Raw genomic sequence first — 15,524 nt, 5'->3', positions numbered from 1 at the left:
ATCTGTTCTAAACGGTTTGTAAACGTTTGTATGGGAGTCCGTAGTTATTATAATTGAACTTTTGTAAGTATATATTATTTAAAATCTAAAATGTTCTACTTCAAGAGACTTGTATTTGTAGCCTATTTAGATTCATCTAATTTCCTACATTACAACAGTGACTACACTTCAGACGTACTTCAGTGACTGTAAAGCGCTTTGGGACGTCCGAAGGTCCTGAAAGGCGCCATATAAATGCAAGTCTTTCTTTTGTCTTTTATCTGAAATTGTTTTAAGCAATCCTTTTCATATTTTAAACTCTAGTTGCCCTTAATGGCCTATTTCTGTGCCGTTATTACTCTATGACTCTAATATATTGCAATTAAAAGAATAGATTTACATTTTGGTGAACTAAACATCCAGTCCAATACTTATAAAAAGAAACAAACGTATATGTGTATAAAAGATATATTGCTTAGTTGCTTCCGAGTTTTGACTTTTTGTACAAGTTGTTTTCTTTAGTAAACAGAAAGTGATACTGGAAACGCTGAGCATCAAATAAGACAGAAGTTGAAGGCTTGTTTGAAGTTCTTTTGCATCGACTCCAACCTTCCAAAGGCAGACAGCTCTATAGCAGATATCTCCCTTGATATGGCCGATGTGCCCTAAAACACCATCGACTTTTGCTATTGACACCAAACTGCATCTAATCATGTTGATTCTGAAGCAAATGCCAGTGACATTCTAGTCACACGGCTTCAGCGGTTTGTTCAGTCAAAACAATACGAGGAAAATAGCTTAGTTTAGAAAGCTGATTCCATAATCTTGTATGTTTTCATGTCTTTACATTTCGCTTAATCGAGTATATTTATGTAAAATCAGTAAAATCTTTGGTGCAATAATCTGAAGCAAAGCTAGTTGATGACAATGGCTGTCTTTGGAAAGTGTGTTGTTTACATATATGTAAATAAGATATTCAAGGTGAAAAGGTCAGCCCTTAGATCTGGTATGTGCAGCATTTAACATTGCTTAAAACGCTTCTTTAAAGACCCCCAGGTCTTTCCTGTGAGCAGAAAACTTGTCCCATTTAACTTTAGATACAGTTTCTTTGAAACGGCAAACATTAACCTCATTGAAACCTGATGAGTTTTTTCTCTCTTCATGTCTTATCAATTAAGAAACTAAATAAATAAAATGTAATGTAAAAAAACTCAGTCTCTAAAGGAAGATAACGTTTTAAACATTGTTACTGAGTATACAAGTTTATGGAAAGGAAGGAGAAACGGCCACATTCTTGATTATCATAGAGAAGCGCAGCATTTTAATAGAATTTATTATTTGGACCCGTAAATTCTGTTCTGGATTTCAGTCACAGAAATCTCAGAACTGTCTCAAATCACGTGCTGATTGTATATAACATCTAGTCACACAGTAGAACTGATAAAACTCAGTAATGGGGAGGTACACACTGACAGCATTGTATCATGCAAAATTCCAGACACAAACCACAGGAAAAACAATCGCTTGGCTATAAATTACATTAACAGGTAGCTCATGACATCAAGTCCAACAGATTTCGGAGTAAACGAGATAATTCTGAGGTATTTTAACAATGTGCTACTGCTGGTCTTGAGACAACCCACTTACATTTGGGAGGGGGACAGGTATTTTTCAAATTTTACATAGCCCAGTGCAATGAAGTATACCGTAATTTCTGTACATATAATATTTCACAGTGTAAGGAGAGCTTCCCTATCTACTCAGCTCTGCTTTCTGCAAGTACAAGAAATGTTTCACTTACACTTCGATACATTGATCACATTTTGTTTATAAAAACTCTACATCTACATCATATAAGGGTTGTTTGACCCTGGCTTTCAGCATCATTTTTAGAAAATACTCGTAAAAAGATAAAACTCTTGACAAAATATATACAACCAGCGCAGCTTACAATATATATGCAACACATTAAATTAAAATAGGACAATTATATTACACAGTTGTTGGTTCTTAGTGTAAACACTTTTATAATAGTGCATCTCTGGTTCGTTTAGAGATTGGCAGATTTTTTTTCCAAACAAAATATGTTTCTTTTGGTTTGTTTCCCAGAAAATCATATAGAATTACATGTTTTCCTTCTAATTTAAAACAACTAGCAAATTAAATGATTCCCAGTTTGGGTTTGTTTTCGGAATGTTTCAGCCTGAAGTATTAATCGTTTCTGAGGTAGATGAAGATGGGGAGGGAGTCGATGAGGTAGAGCTAGATTTGTCTGAGGTGTCTTCTGTGTTTGCTTCGCTCCCAGGTGTGGCCGGAGAAGCTGAGGTAAGACCCTCCTTTTCCCGTTTTTTCTGCTTCATCCGCCGATTCTGGAACCAAATTTTTACCTGGGTTTCGTTGAGCTGGAGGGCAGCAGCGATTTCCACCCGCCTGGCCCGGGTCAAGTACTTGTTGAAGTGGAACTCCTTCTCCAGCTCCGTTAGTTGCTTGGTGGTGAAATTGGTTCTCACCGTATTGGGCTGACCGGCAAAACCATACTCCCCAGCCTTTCCTAAATCAGTACAAATGATCACAAAACAAACAGGTAAGTCAGGGAGGATTTAATAGACAGAATGTGACAACTGCTTGGGATTGCTGGGCTAGTTTTACTGCACTGATAATCAATCATAGCCGTTTCAGTACTTTGGAAATGTCTTGTCAGAAAAGCCTAAAAGGATTACTCTACAACTTTTACATGTCATCATCTAGTTGATGTTTAAATGATGCTTCAGATAATGCCGAGAAGACAGGGACAAATAAATAGATCACAGAAAAAGAATGTAGACGAAAGGTTAGGCCATCAGATCAGCTTTAACAACATGCAACAGATTAAGATTCATTATTTTACCCCAGTCTGATACACTTTACAATAATTTTCCTCCCCGCATTTGCTAGTATTTCTTTTCATCTTACAATTCCCTGCAGAAAGGAATGAACATAGAAAATTCAATTTACCTGTTTTTGGCGGATTCCTCTTCACTTTCATCCAGTCAAAGGTCTGTGCTGGGGGAGGGGTCTCAGCTGACGGGGAGCAGCAGGCTTCCTGGTGACTGCCCTGAACGGGTGACAGAGGGTGACAGCCTGCAGCAAGGGCTAAACTCTGCTGCTCTTGCCCGTATGGGTGATGGGGATATTGGCCTGGTCCCACCATCCCGCCATAGCCGTGGTGATGAGGGCTAATAGCTGAGGCAATGTTTCCAGCGTAGACAGCAGGAGCACACTGAGGGTACCCTCCGTTGCCATCCGTCTCTTGATTCAATGAGTAGTGATGACTGTAGCCTGTGTTAAAGCTCTGTGCTGGGTATCCTGTCCCACAGTTGGGGTGGGCACTGTAGGAGATGCCCAGGTTGTTGTGATGTGTGTAGCTAGTCTGGTGATGGTGATGATGATGAGGAGGACCACCTATTTGGATACTTCTGCTCACGATATAGCGGTCATCAGCGTTGCAGTTATTATTACTAACGGCACAAGACTGATAAGTTGTAATTCCTTGATCTGCATGGTAACTTCTGGAAGAGCAGGTCCCAGTTTCTCCGTTAATGATGGAATAGTCTAGAAAGGAGTTCATCCTTGCATTGTCCATCTGTCACTGGAATAACCAGCATGTAAAGTGACTGTCCACCAACCTGGATGGACCGTGCCAACTTGCCCACTTCCTCAATGGGGCTGAAAGAAAATGATATCAATATACAGTGAAGTGTCGCCACGTGACCCGATCCGTCCAATCGCGGAGTTCCCTGCGAAGTTTGCATGCTCTTGTTGGTGATCGATCACTGTTTTAGTGGCATTTAAATTACAAACGCTCTTCCATCAAGGTTACGCGCATTATTAGCCCACAAATGCATTATACTTCAAAGCATGCCCGGCAGAATGCAGCAGGAATTTATTCATGATGCGCGTACTGTTTTGCTCGGGTCTGCAGTGGCATTAGTGTTAGCGCCGATCGCGCGTCTACAACGGGGGATGTCCTGTCTTCTTCCGCACAGCAGCCGCTCTGTCAGGTAAGAAAAGCCGCTCGATGACATACCTAACACCTAGGACCTAAAGAGCTATCGGAAATGTGTTAGTGTCAGCGTCGCTCCACAGTGGGAAAAGAATCAGATGTTCCTCTCCCGTTTCTTAGCTATAGCATTGTGGGTGAGCGGCGTTTTTTTCAATAGGTCGGCAAAAGCTGTGCAAAGCGAGTCTGTTATGTGTCAGACCGCTTCGTGCACTTTAATGAAAGAAAATATAGGTAACTGCTGCAGTTACATTTCGTTCAGACACAGGATAGCCTGTGCACATTTATTATTGACTGATTATACCCTCATTGCTAATCCGTGCAACATAACTGAAGACGACCCTCAAAGCAAAAATGATTGATTGGATTTAAGAGGTTTATGATGTAGAGTTTGTATATAAGCTGTGTGTGATATGGTGTGCGCTTGTAAAAGGAGGCGCCATGCCTTCAATGTGCAATAATGTCACAAGGAAGCAGGCAGCAGCCTATCAAGGCCTGGCCTTTGCCTGTCCTCAGCTTTCGAGCTATTGGCATGGAAATGAGCAAGCAGCCTCTTCAATCGAACACAGGCTGGTGGGAGCATCTCCTGACTATAGGGTTACAGGCAGCCAAAGAGTCTTTCTATATTATGTTGGCTGTCTGCCTATTTATTCTGGTTGCAGCGGGAATCAGAATATAATTTTTTTTACACACAGCTATGAATAATAACTCCCCTTGGCTGAAGCAAAATGTAAGCAAACGTGGCCGATTGGAAGGCGCTGCCGCCCATCTGTCAGCTTCCTGTAGAGTCCTCTCCGAGCAGTCAGGGTCGGTGGTAATGTGAGATCAATCTTTTGCACATTACAGAGTGACGCGGATCAGGGTTACAGACAGTAATTTACTCGGATTAATTAATTATGACAAACGGTGGATTATAGCCCTACCATAAACAGGCATTGTGAAATGGCGACCACACGTGGAAAATTGAGATTACTTCGGTATAGATTTAGGCTTTGAGCACCAGTGAGATCTGAAAACTAATTAACGAAAATAAATGTCCCATTAAGATTTGTGGAATATTTTTGATTGAGTCTTCACAACTAACCCCAAAATCCTAACGATAGTATTCCACGTATCTTTGGACAATGCAGTGGAGCAAGAGCTGATCGCTGCTATTTGAGGCCCATGTGTGTTTTAATTATTAAACGGACTTCATAAAACGAGCAACAATCTGTTTAAAAGAAAATGTCACAGGGAAGCATTTTTTTAATATATACTTCTGGGCCATGGAACTTTTATGCACTGTTGGTACAAAATATGATGCTTTTACTCTGTGATTTGTCGATTGAAGTTCAGTAAAACTCCAGTTTTAACTCCAAGTGAGTAATGGTCTACTGACATATTATCCTTAAATCAGGCAAAATGAACATGGAAATGCACTGGGAAAAACACACGAAACCTTTTTGTCGGAGTTCAGTAAAATAATCTTCCGTTTCTGTTCGCACTGGTAAATTTTATCGATTTACCTTGAAAATGCATTTTTCGTCTTCTATTAGACGGCAATTAGAAATCATATTTTCGTGCATTTTCTCCTCTTTGCGTTTGCTAGTGAGTTGGAACAAATGAAAAGCTTTACTGTAACAACCAACTCCGCCATCTTTATTTACTGGGTCTGAACATCCAGTGCAGCGGAAACTGCCTGCTGAAGAAATCTGGATTGGATCGTTTTCGGGAAAAAAAAAATTATGTCTTGTATACTTTTCATTTTGAATGCTGCAAAAAATAACATTTCTCCCCGCCCCCCCTCCCCCCACAGAGGAATGTTTTTCTTGAGGCAGTTTCCCCAACTATCCCGTGAGATGTCCGTTCCCCTCCCCCACCCCCCGTAAATTAGGGTAATTGCCTTAACGATGCGCCATTGAGGGCGGCGTAAGAGCCTGTAGTTCAGAGTAACCGGGCGAGCTTCTCTCGTTGTACTTTCTCGGTAAGGACAGATCACCTAGTAACCTGCCCATTATGTCGTGTAAAGACTTGTTTAATAGTGACAGCTTATCGACAATGTGTCACTATTTGCCCGTGCGGTTTGTTTTTAATCGGCAAAAGTATCGCCTTCCTTATGCACTGAATACAGCAGCCTGATAAAGAAAGTAATAAAAACGCCTCAACACAAAGCCAGTGATACAGTGTGCAGTAAAAAGTCCTTCCCATTATTTCCCTGATTAATGATTAAACAATTGGAACTCCAGCCCAGCAGTTGCATCATTGTAAATCCTTACGTTGTAAGTTCAAATTCGAAGTGAGTGCCAGCAGCAGCAATAGAAAGCGCCGTGCTCTTTACAAGAAACAGTAAAAATGAATTACGACTCAACGCCTACAAGTTAGAAGCTGACAGGGGTTCCCCAGTCTAGGCAAATACGTAAGATGATTTTTTTTGTTATGTGCTGCTGCGATTGATCCATTTGATGACATTCTCATTCATAAAAGGGCTTTGATTTATGAGTTTAGGAAGAATTACCTCCAGAGCCGGTCCTGTCATTGCTTACGCAAAAGCCCAACGTGTTTCAGACCGCAACACCAACATATAATGCACCGCGGCTAATATTGAAAGTTTCTGTTGAATCGAAATAAGCGTTGGAACAAGCTGTTCGGGGGAGGGGGCGTGGAGGGAGAGGGGGTGTTACAGGAGGGTTAAAACAAAAAAAGAATGGTTGCCTAAAAATCCTAGTGCACAATGAAGATGCATTCCTACAGCTGTTGTTTTATTTATACAAATACTAACGTAATAACAAACCAGAATATGCGTTGTGTTTTTATAAAATGTGGGCCAAGATTTCAGATCATGTTTTCTGAAGGCTTTTTCAAAAAGAAGGATGTAACAAATTAAACATTTGTGCTGAATAGATTTTTTTAAAGCGCTGCGCCGGCGCTCTCCCGAAGCGCACTCTTTTTTCTTAAAATGAAGTTGTGATTCTAATTGAATAAAATCCGTTTTCGATATTAAATTTCTAATGTACGATTTATTAGTAAAATAATAAACTGCGTGGTAATGCGTGAGTGCCTTAACACCAGTTTTTTTTTAAATAGCAGGTTAAACGGCGCTTGGCGCAGTAAAACATATGCGAATTTATATTGCTGATGATGACTGGCAGCAAGCGAGATAAGGAATAGAGGAATCAGCGTTAAAGATTAGTTATGACATCAATAAATAAAGAGGTTTGTTTAGTAACACACATGGACATGGACACTACTAAACTTTTTTCCTTCTTTCCTAGATTTTCTGAGTGGTGGCAGAAGTGTCCATGAGTGTGAACTTAAGAAGATTTTTCTGCGAAAAATTATTAATTTCTATATATGGTATTCTTTTTGCTTTTGTTCAGGTTATGAAAGTGTTAATGTTAAAATGTAGCACCACATATTTTGTATAATTTAATAAACGCAATATTAATAGATTTTCCTAGTGCCTGGATCTGTGTCACAAACAGTTTCGAGCAAAGTTTTCAAACCCAGTTTTATTGTTGTTTCTGTAGAGTTATACAATAAAGATCCTGGATTCTTTTATTCTTCGTTCAATAAATGCTGTTATGAAAAATGTAAAGAACGAGACTGACCAGACTGTTCAATTTTATTAATGAATTTATGTCAAAAAGAAATCAAAGGATATCTATCAAGTGAAAATAGTCCTGAGAGAGAAATGCTTCAGGATGGCTACCTGTAGCGTATAATACTTTGCTCTATCAAATTATTTATGACAATGCACCCTAAAATAATACAAAAGTAAAAGAGGGAAAAGTAGAGATTTGTCGATTTCTATGCAATAATTTTCGCGAGGGACCCATATATTGCTGGATGACGAGTTATGAAAGAAGGGGCATTAGTCCAAAGATAATAACGAACTTTTGCAATTATAGATGGGCCTCGAACACATTCAAGTTAATTAAAAGGAAAAAATACTGACCATTTGAAAGGAACTGAAGGAAAGAAAACGAATTTAAAAGAAGGCATATTCTGCTCACAGCGACTTTGCAGTTAGTAGTTCAAATGCTGCAAATCGATTGTGGTTAGAGTATCCGTAAAAAAGTCAAAACTGTCAGCAGAAAGATCCACAGGGCTGTCGAGGGACCCTGGTAAACTGGGCGATACTCCATCTGAAAGCTGTAAGCAGGATTCTGTGGAAAACACGTTAAAATCCTGTAAAGAAGGGACATCAAGGGCCTCTGGACTGTCATTGTTCAAGCCAGCTGCACAGTTCTGGGCCATTGTTGACAGGCAGTTTTGAACAGTGGGTGACTGCTGATGAAAATGTTTTAGATTTTTCTCATTGCTGGGTAAAGGCGAAACTGGGAAACTTTGGGATTCTCCATTGTGTAAATTCTGGGCCTGCTGTTGAGTCAGTGCATTGGTTTGAAAAGTATAGCCTTCCCTGTCCAAGAGAGCGCCTGTAACATTGTTGATGCCTTGCTCAAAGAGTGACTTCTCCTCGTCATCTTCAGTCTGCCCACTGTCCTCCAAATTCTTAAATTTGCCATCGCCGTTTTGGTTTTCTTTGCACTGGGTCTGTCTTTTGTGCTTCATACGTCTGTTTTGAAACCACACTTTCACTTGTCTTTCAGTTAAATCAAGCAAAGCTGCAATCTCCACCCGTCTGGGTCGACACAGATACTTGTTGAAGTGAAATTCTTTTTCCAGCTCCAAAAGCTGTGTGTTTGTATAAGCTGTCCTTAACCTCCGCGACCCCCCACCTGTATTATCCGGAATTTCATGAGTTTCTACAAATAAATGGAAGTGAATAACAATAATAAAACAGTTTACAGTCACTTGAACCAAAATTAGATAAAATATAGACCATCCACTGCAACAAAATGGCCGCCTGAATGCAGTAAACCCATTGTTTCAATGTCTGCGGCTGTGGCGTCTGCCACTTGCTAAAATATTAAAGATATTACAAAATACACATGCACCAAAGCCTAATCTTGCAACAAAGTTTGCAACAGCATTTCCACATTTGGTGATCTCTGCATCAGCTGCTTTACCATGAAAGTGCGCTCATCTATCACTCTTCATTACTGTCAAATATCAAAACTCTGGGATGGGGAGAGCACAGAAGGTCATTTTCTGACTAGCTCGGCAAATAAATCATCCTCCATTAAATAAGTCGGCGAAAGTGTTTCAATCTCTTAATTATTAACTAGCAGCAAAAATAAAACTGATTAAACAATTCATGCAAATAAGCGAGACTAAGTTAAGACAATAATTAGAACTGAAACGTCTTTGAGCTGACCTTTCTGGGAAAGACAGGATGCTGCGGGTCCAGAAGAAGCAGGCAGGTGATTCTTCTTGGAGTTTTTTTTCTCTTTCATCCAGGGGTATTCCGGAGGTAGAGTCGCGGCTGGTAAAGGGCTTGTGCCATTTGGGCTCTGTTTTGGCCGACTTTGGCGAGGGTGACTGCTGGGATTCAGGCTGGGGATGGTTTGCTCAAAAGGAGGAGGAATCACTGTCGAGTGTGAAAGCGTCGAGTTCTTGATTGATGAACTTTGAAATGTATCACCGACAGGGGGAAAAGATGTCAGGCACTCAGCAAGCGACGGCTGACTATTGATAAAACCAATTTCTCGTTCAAATTCGTAATTCATTGCCGTCTCCACAGAACGTAGGGGGAGAAAGTTAGGTGTTAGTTATTTTTTGGCCCGTTAAAAAAATAATAAATATCGCTGCTGGTTTTTTTCTAATTCACTGATTACAGCCGTATGGGGACCGTGCTACTATTAAACTATTGAATTCATGGAGACAAGGTTGAAATTGGACCGAATTCGCTGTCACATGATTGCGTCTGCCCAATGACAATTTGGGGTTTAATCAAAAGAAGGCACTGTCTATGTGATTGATCCAAAAAGTCGGAGAGGAACGCCTCATTCTGGGCCAGCAGTGTTTTGATTTCCACTTTTTGATCCATCTTCCCATAATAAATGTGTAAAAGATTTTTGTTTTAAATCTCGTGGAAATCAGTTCATTCAGCCTTGCCTGTTTCTTTCTCTCTCCCTCTCTGACTCCTGCACACTTGCTGGCTTCTCTTTCTCTCTGTGTTACCGACTGTCACGAAGACGACTTGCACCTCACAAATCATCTTGCACCTAAATCTGACGCCTAGAGTCATTAACAAAGTAATCCATTAATCTTCAAAGTTTTGACACTGGACCCCAGAACCCAGCCACATAAGAAGTTACACAAGGCGAAGCTACAGCCATTTGCTTCATGTTTTCGTTGGGAGTTCGGTCCCCTATTATTATATTTGTACAGTACTGGATATTCTTTGATTATTGTGCTGTATGGAGACTATAATTCAAGCAGGAGGTCGATGTGGTGGTGATTCTGGATACTACATTACATTATTTTTATAGTCGTTTATGACCAACGAAAAACGTAAAAGGCGTATCACTGAAGGTATTGTAATCTCTTGTGTTTTGTGAAATTTGTAGTGTCTAAAGATTAACTGCGCGTGATAATAGATTACTGCGTTTAAAACACACATACATAGACACACACACATATATATATATACACACACACACACATGTATATATATATAAATAAAACGAAACGGTTTTAATAAAACAATAACTTGCGTGGTAGGGACGAAAAAATAAACTGTAGGTTTGTTTTCAAAAACTTAAATTTCGATTTCCTTTTAAAAATTAATATTACTTCTATCTAAATTGTGAAACGCGGGGGGCGGGGGGGGGGGGGAGGCGGATGAAAGCAAAGTCACGATGCACTTATATTCGTTATGGCCATGCAGTAGTTAGTAAATATATTAGCACTTAGAAAAATTCTCCTTCGCAAACAAGGAATTGTAAAGTGGTGGGATTTTGTTGAACTGGGCAAGGTGGAAATGGTAGTGGTTTTCTAGGCCTCCGTTTTGCTTATACCGCAAACAAAGCTGTAAGGAAGTATGTGCGCTATCAATCTTGTTCGGCAAAAGGTCTGACAGCTTCTGGCCCCCAAGAACACATTTAAAGCTTCTCTCTGTAATGTCGAATACCATCAGTAAGAGAGTGAGAACCCTGGTTGGTACTTTAAATAGTTACAGGAAATATTTTATTTATCATCACAGCATATTCAACGCTACTGATAGATAACGCAGCAAAGGGTGAGTTCGTAGAAAATATAAAACCAGTTAATCAGTTATACTAGCTTTCCCTCTTTTAAGTTTGAACTGTAGGTTTTGGTGCTCAGCTACAAATGGAACGACCTTTTTGCAATTAAATGGAGCTTTTGTATGTGAAATGTGTGTAGGTGTTGGCGTTCTGCAGATTTTCACAGCCTTTCTGTTGCAAGGGCATGTGGGCGAAAGCAAAGCGCATTTGATTCAGTTTGTTAGATACATAAAATGGAATGAAACCGAAAATAATTTTAAGATATAAAAGTGTTGATTTTGTTAATACATTTGCTACTTGGAAAATTTAGGGAAAAGACACATATCCCGCTGAGAATGCTTCAGTTTTACATCCCATACGGCTTGAAGAAAATCATGTTCTGGGGTGTTTATATATAAATAAGTAAGCGGCAGTTAGATTGTCACTATTTTGTGAGTAAATCATGATTGTGTTCTGGGAGTAATTACGTGGCTTTATATTGTTTTTGAGAACAGACATTTAAGCTGATTCAAAACTGGAAACGTCATTCTGAAATAAGTTAAGGGAAGTAATAAATATTGAGTAAAATATTACACTTCTACGGGATATTTCGTTGCAATTTAATATTTGGAAACCTAGTAAACTTGTCAAATAACTTTTTAATATTTCATTATGCAATATTACAGCAATCTTTCGGATCACGTCTAAAACCAGACTTTTTAAAGCGTGCTCTCGTTAAAAAGATTCATTTGCATGCATTGTACAGAAAAAAAAGTTGACCCTGCTTGTAAGAGCTCACAAAATAATTTCGTTCAATCTGAATTTACAAAACTTGTGCTTTGTGGTAGTTTGTTGATGTAATGTAGTCCATGTTATGCTGAGGTAGAATCTTTCAGTTCGTCAATATGCACTTTAATTGTATCACATTTAAAACATTGCTAGCTGAGTAAAGAAAGTCTCCTATGTATTTTGGATAGGAAGATAAATTAGACAGCATGTCCTTTGGGAAGCTCTGACAGCGAGTATGCCGACAACATGGCGTCTCCTTTCTCGGCGCTCAGGCTCTACCACATGGAAATTAATTTCCATTTTTTTAATTGCGTATTAAGTGTAAGTTTTCTTTTTCCAGTTGTTCCATAATTTAAGAAACCTATGGGCACAATTTGCAGTGTAGTAATGGGTTATCTAAAACTATAGTTGATCTTTACGTAATAAATTAATGAATGTCCATGCCATCTAGTCTCAAATATTATTTTTGAAATCAATAATCTGCATAAGGGAAAATTGTTAAGCAACGATCGTACAAATGGAATGGTACACTATCACTATATTTTCACTTTTGAGTGTTATTTGTTGGCCCGGGAAATGCGCACTGTATTAAAAAAGATTTGGTCATTGGGATTAAAAGGAATCTTTGTAAATGATGAATTGCTGAATATTTTTACATCGTAATTTGTAGTTTTAACAGAACAGTTTACTGGTGAAAGAGCAAATGTGGAGTACATTTTATCTGAAATTCGTAACACATTTTAATATAAGTAAGGGACATGCTGCCAATATTTTTTAAATAAGGTTCTTTCGTGCCTTGTTTGAAATGGTTGGATGTTGAGCCGTACGCATTAAAAAGTACCGGAATCCAAAGATACATGACTGATGTCTGATGTTTCATTATAAAAAATGCACCTCAAATTGTCTTTATTTTATTTTAGAATCGTGACATATCTGGAATTTGTATATTCAGCAGCTAGAGTTATAAAAATATTTTTCAGTAGTGTTTCTAAATCAGATATTCATTTAAAACTATTAATACCAAGCCCTTTTGAATCCTGACGTTTTCTCTTTTTTCCCCTCTCTCTGCATATACAGGATTATATGGAAAACGGACCAGGCGGCAAAAGCAATGTTTCTCTTGGCTGGTGAAATATTTTTATCCAATGCAATATCTGTACCTTTTACATGTACGATATATGTATCTTGATCAAACAAACCATTATTAATAATTAAATAAAATTAAGCCAGTAATGCCTCCTTGTACATCTTTTCATTTCTTGCGTGGGGGAGAAAATGAGTCCTTTTCTTTTTCGGCCTCAATAAATGGAGCATTGGAGACAGATGCAAGCCACATGATAATGGATGATGTTACAGTGTGGGGGTTGAAGTACTTGGTTGTAGCCACACAACACAAAGGAAATCTGACTAGAGAGCTGTGTGCTTGCTGTGTATTGCTGAACCGGTTTACATTTTCGCAAATATTTTTGAAGAAAACAGTGTATATGTTTCAGCTGAGTTAACACTACAAGTAACACATTATTGCTGACAAAAAAAATTTATTCGTCAGAACTAGCTGTTCAACGGATATCTCATTTGCAGCATGGAATGCATACCTAAAACAAAATTGTAGCAATTTTGTGTTCCATTTTAAGAATACTACAGTTACAGACTAAGTCCTTTGTCTTGGCGTTATTCCCACAATTGACCGAATTGCGTTTTTCATGAATACATTACTAACAGAAAACTACTTTTCTGTGTATTTTACAGGAATTTAAAAATAACATATATTTACCATGACTTAAAACACAAGGCTGAACAGAACCAAGTAAATAGTCAATGTACAGTTCTCTTTATAAATATGCGTCGATGGGGATAAATAATATTTTAAACACTTAGAATATTCTCCTTTGCAAGAGCAAATAAATAAATTTGAATGTTCACCAGCATACACACATACTGAAAGATGGACAAGAACACTTATTTGCCCAGGGAGACCCTGTACAAGCGCTTTGATCTTGTTTTACCATTCAATGTAAAGAAGTGCAATATAAACCATTTTACTGTTCCTCGCGAGGAAAAATAAAGCACGAACAAATTCACGTGTAAGTAATTTTAGAAAATTTGTTCATATACCCTGTTCCATAAGAGTAGAAGATTATATATGCAAAGTTCTGTAAGCCTTAGTACTTCACTTCTACTACTGAATGCTAAGGCTGGAGTCCATGAAAAGAACAACCACTAACCAGAGACAGAGCAATGCAAGCAAGGATTGGTTGTCGATAGGTACAACATTACATGTAAACTATAAAGGTTGATACTAAATCAAAAAAGGGGAGGGGGAAGAGGGAGTGTAATCATAGATAACATGACATAAAAGCATGAGAAAGTGATAGTCCACCAGGAGCTAACTGGTCCATTACAGATGAGTCAGTTTCGGCGCTTCCTGAAGTCTTCCCTGAGACGGATGGTGCGAAGAAAGGTCTGTGTATGTGGGATGTGGGTCGCAAGGTCCATGGTGATGGTTGCTGGTCATTGGCCCTGCACCATTGTAGTCCATGTTTCCAGAGGGAGGATGGCCAAGGTGAGTTAGGCTGAAAAGGGAAGGCCCAGAGCTCGGCATGGATTCCACAAAGTTCCCTCCAACATACACTGGGCTACCCTGTAAATGAGGAGTCCCATAGCCGCCATTGCCTTGAAGAGGGTGCGTGTCATATTCAGGCGTCACAGCTGCCGTCCCAGCATACCTCTTCTGTGGAGGCGGGCAACTGTTGAGGGGCCCGGGATAAGACGTAGGAATAGCATAGGCGTTTTGATGAGGTTTGCTAAAGGACGTAGGCGAGTGGGGGTCATATGGCGCACTGGTTGCCAAGGAATGCATCGAGTTTGCATATCCTCCTGCAGCTGATGGTGGGATGGGGCTTCTGCAGGGCGACTGTCCTCCAGAGGAAGTTAGCATGCCTTTCGCTTTCTGATCCTTTTTGTATTTCATTCTACGATTCTGGAACCAGATTTTAATCTGTCTTTCAGTGAGGTTTAACAGGTTGGCCATTTCGACCCTCCGGGGCCTGCAAAGGTAGCGGTTAAAGTGAAACTCCTTCTCCAGTTCCACGAGCTGGGCACTGGTGTATGCTGTGCGTGCCCTCTTGGAGGCTGGACCAGGAGGACTTTTTTCACCAGCAGAACTTTCAACTGTAAATAATGAAAACAACGATTAATCTATTTATAGGCATTGTAGATGTTGAAAATATAACAGATATATATATAAAAAAATCTCTGTGACCTATTCTAATATATTCTCAAGAGGTTACGTTGACATATTAGCCCCTATTATTTAAACCTTAATGGCTCATTCTCCACCCCTCAAAAAATACTCAATCTTTACTCCTTTACTGAATTATTATACTTAGTAATAGAGGCATAACCATACATAAACCATCATTAAAATCTAATAATGTACATTTGATAAAGCTAGGTAGTCTTTTATTAAAATGCACCATTGAAAATAAATCTGAAACTACACTTTAAATTACATTGTTTAAAAGTTATAGCGCCTTATTTTTATAAGCACAATTCCAATCAAAAGGTTAAGTTTTGAGCCGTAGTGCCGAAACGACGTGCGAATTTGA

General features: G+C 39.1%; 3 protein-coding genes across 6 annotated transcripts in view; all 3 read right to left on the bottom strand.

Annotated features, from left to right (window-relative positions):
- Window positions 1-1,261: 1,261 nt before the first annotated feature.
- Window positions 1,262-3,607, bottom strand: hoxa1a (homeobox A1a). The gene is made up of 2 exons (XM_085988644.1): window positions 2,974-3,607; window positions 1,262-2,530 (listed from the first exon to the last, which is right to left on the bottom strand). Exons 1-2 carry the CDS (start codon window positions 3,599-3,601, stop codon window positions 2,178-2,180), a joined length of 981 nt encoding a protein of 326 aa, XP_085844770.1. The 5' UTR covers window positions 3,602-3,607; the 3' UTR covers window positions 1,262-2,177.
- Window positions 3,608-7,601: 3,994 nt separating this feature from the next.
- Window positions 7,602-10,137, bottom strand: hoxa2b (homeobox A2b). The gene is made up of 2 exons (XM_085988640.1): window positions 9,276-10,137; window positions 7,602-8,763 (listed from the first exon to the last, which is right to left on the bottom strand). Exons 1-2 carry the CDS (start codon window positions 9,625-9,627, stop codon window positions 8,024-8,026), a joined length of 1,092 nt encoding a protein of 363 aa, XP_085844766.1. The 5' UTR covers window positions 9,628-10,137; the 3' UTR covers window positions 7,602-8,023.
- Window positions 10,138-11,766: 1,629 nt separating this feature from the next.
- The window catches only part of LOC147117555 (homeobox protein Hox-A3), a 34,109-nt gene continuing 30,351 nt past the window's right edge, over window positions 11,767-15,524 (bottom strand). For all 4 annotated transcript variants that reach the window (XM_085988635.1, XM_085988636.1, XM_085988634.1 and 1 more), the window contains one exon: window positions 11,767-15,087. In XM_085988635.1, the coding sequence (XP_085844761.1) occupies window positions 14,315-15,087 (773 nt within the window). In that variant the 3' untranslated portion in view covers window positions 11,767-14,314. The remainder of the gene's footprint in view (window positions 15,088-15,524) is intronic.

This window comes from Somniosus microcephalus, chromosome 5 (genome assembly GCF_052327205.1).
Source record: "Somniosus microcephalus isolate GS21.2 chromosome 5, FLI_Smic_1.0, whole genome shotgun sequence".
In the NCBI taxonomy this organism is placed as follows: domain Eukaryota; kingdom Metazoa; phylum Chordata; class Chondrichthyes; order Squaliformes; family Somniosidae; genus Somniosus; species Somniosus microcephalus.
Note: the sequence above shows the minus strand (reverse complement) of the source record. Positions and strands in the feature narration are given on the sequence as shown.

Excerpts from the sequence above, each read along its gene's own strand:
- hoxa1a (XM_085988644.1), bottom strand. The coding sequence starts at position 3,601 with ATGGACAATGCAAGGATGAACTCCTTTCTAGACTATTCCATCATTAAC. Across the intron at positions 2,531-2,973 it reads GAGGAATCCGCCAAAAACAG|GAAAGGCTGGGGAGTATGGT; the intron begins GTAAATTGAATT and ends GTACTGATTTAG.
- hoxa2b (XM_085988640.1), bottom strand. The coding sequence starts at position 9,627 with ATGAATTACGAATTTGAACGAGAAATTGGTTTTATCAATAGTCAGCCG. Across the intron at positions 8,764-9,275 it reads ATCCTGTCTTTCCCAGAAAG|AAACTCATGAAATTCCGGAT; the intron begins GTCAGCTCAAAG and ends ATTTATTTGTAG.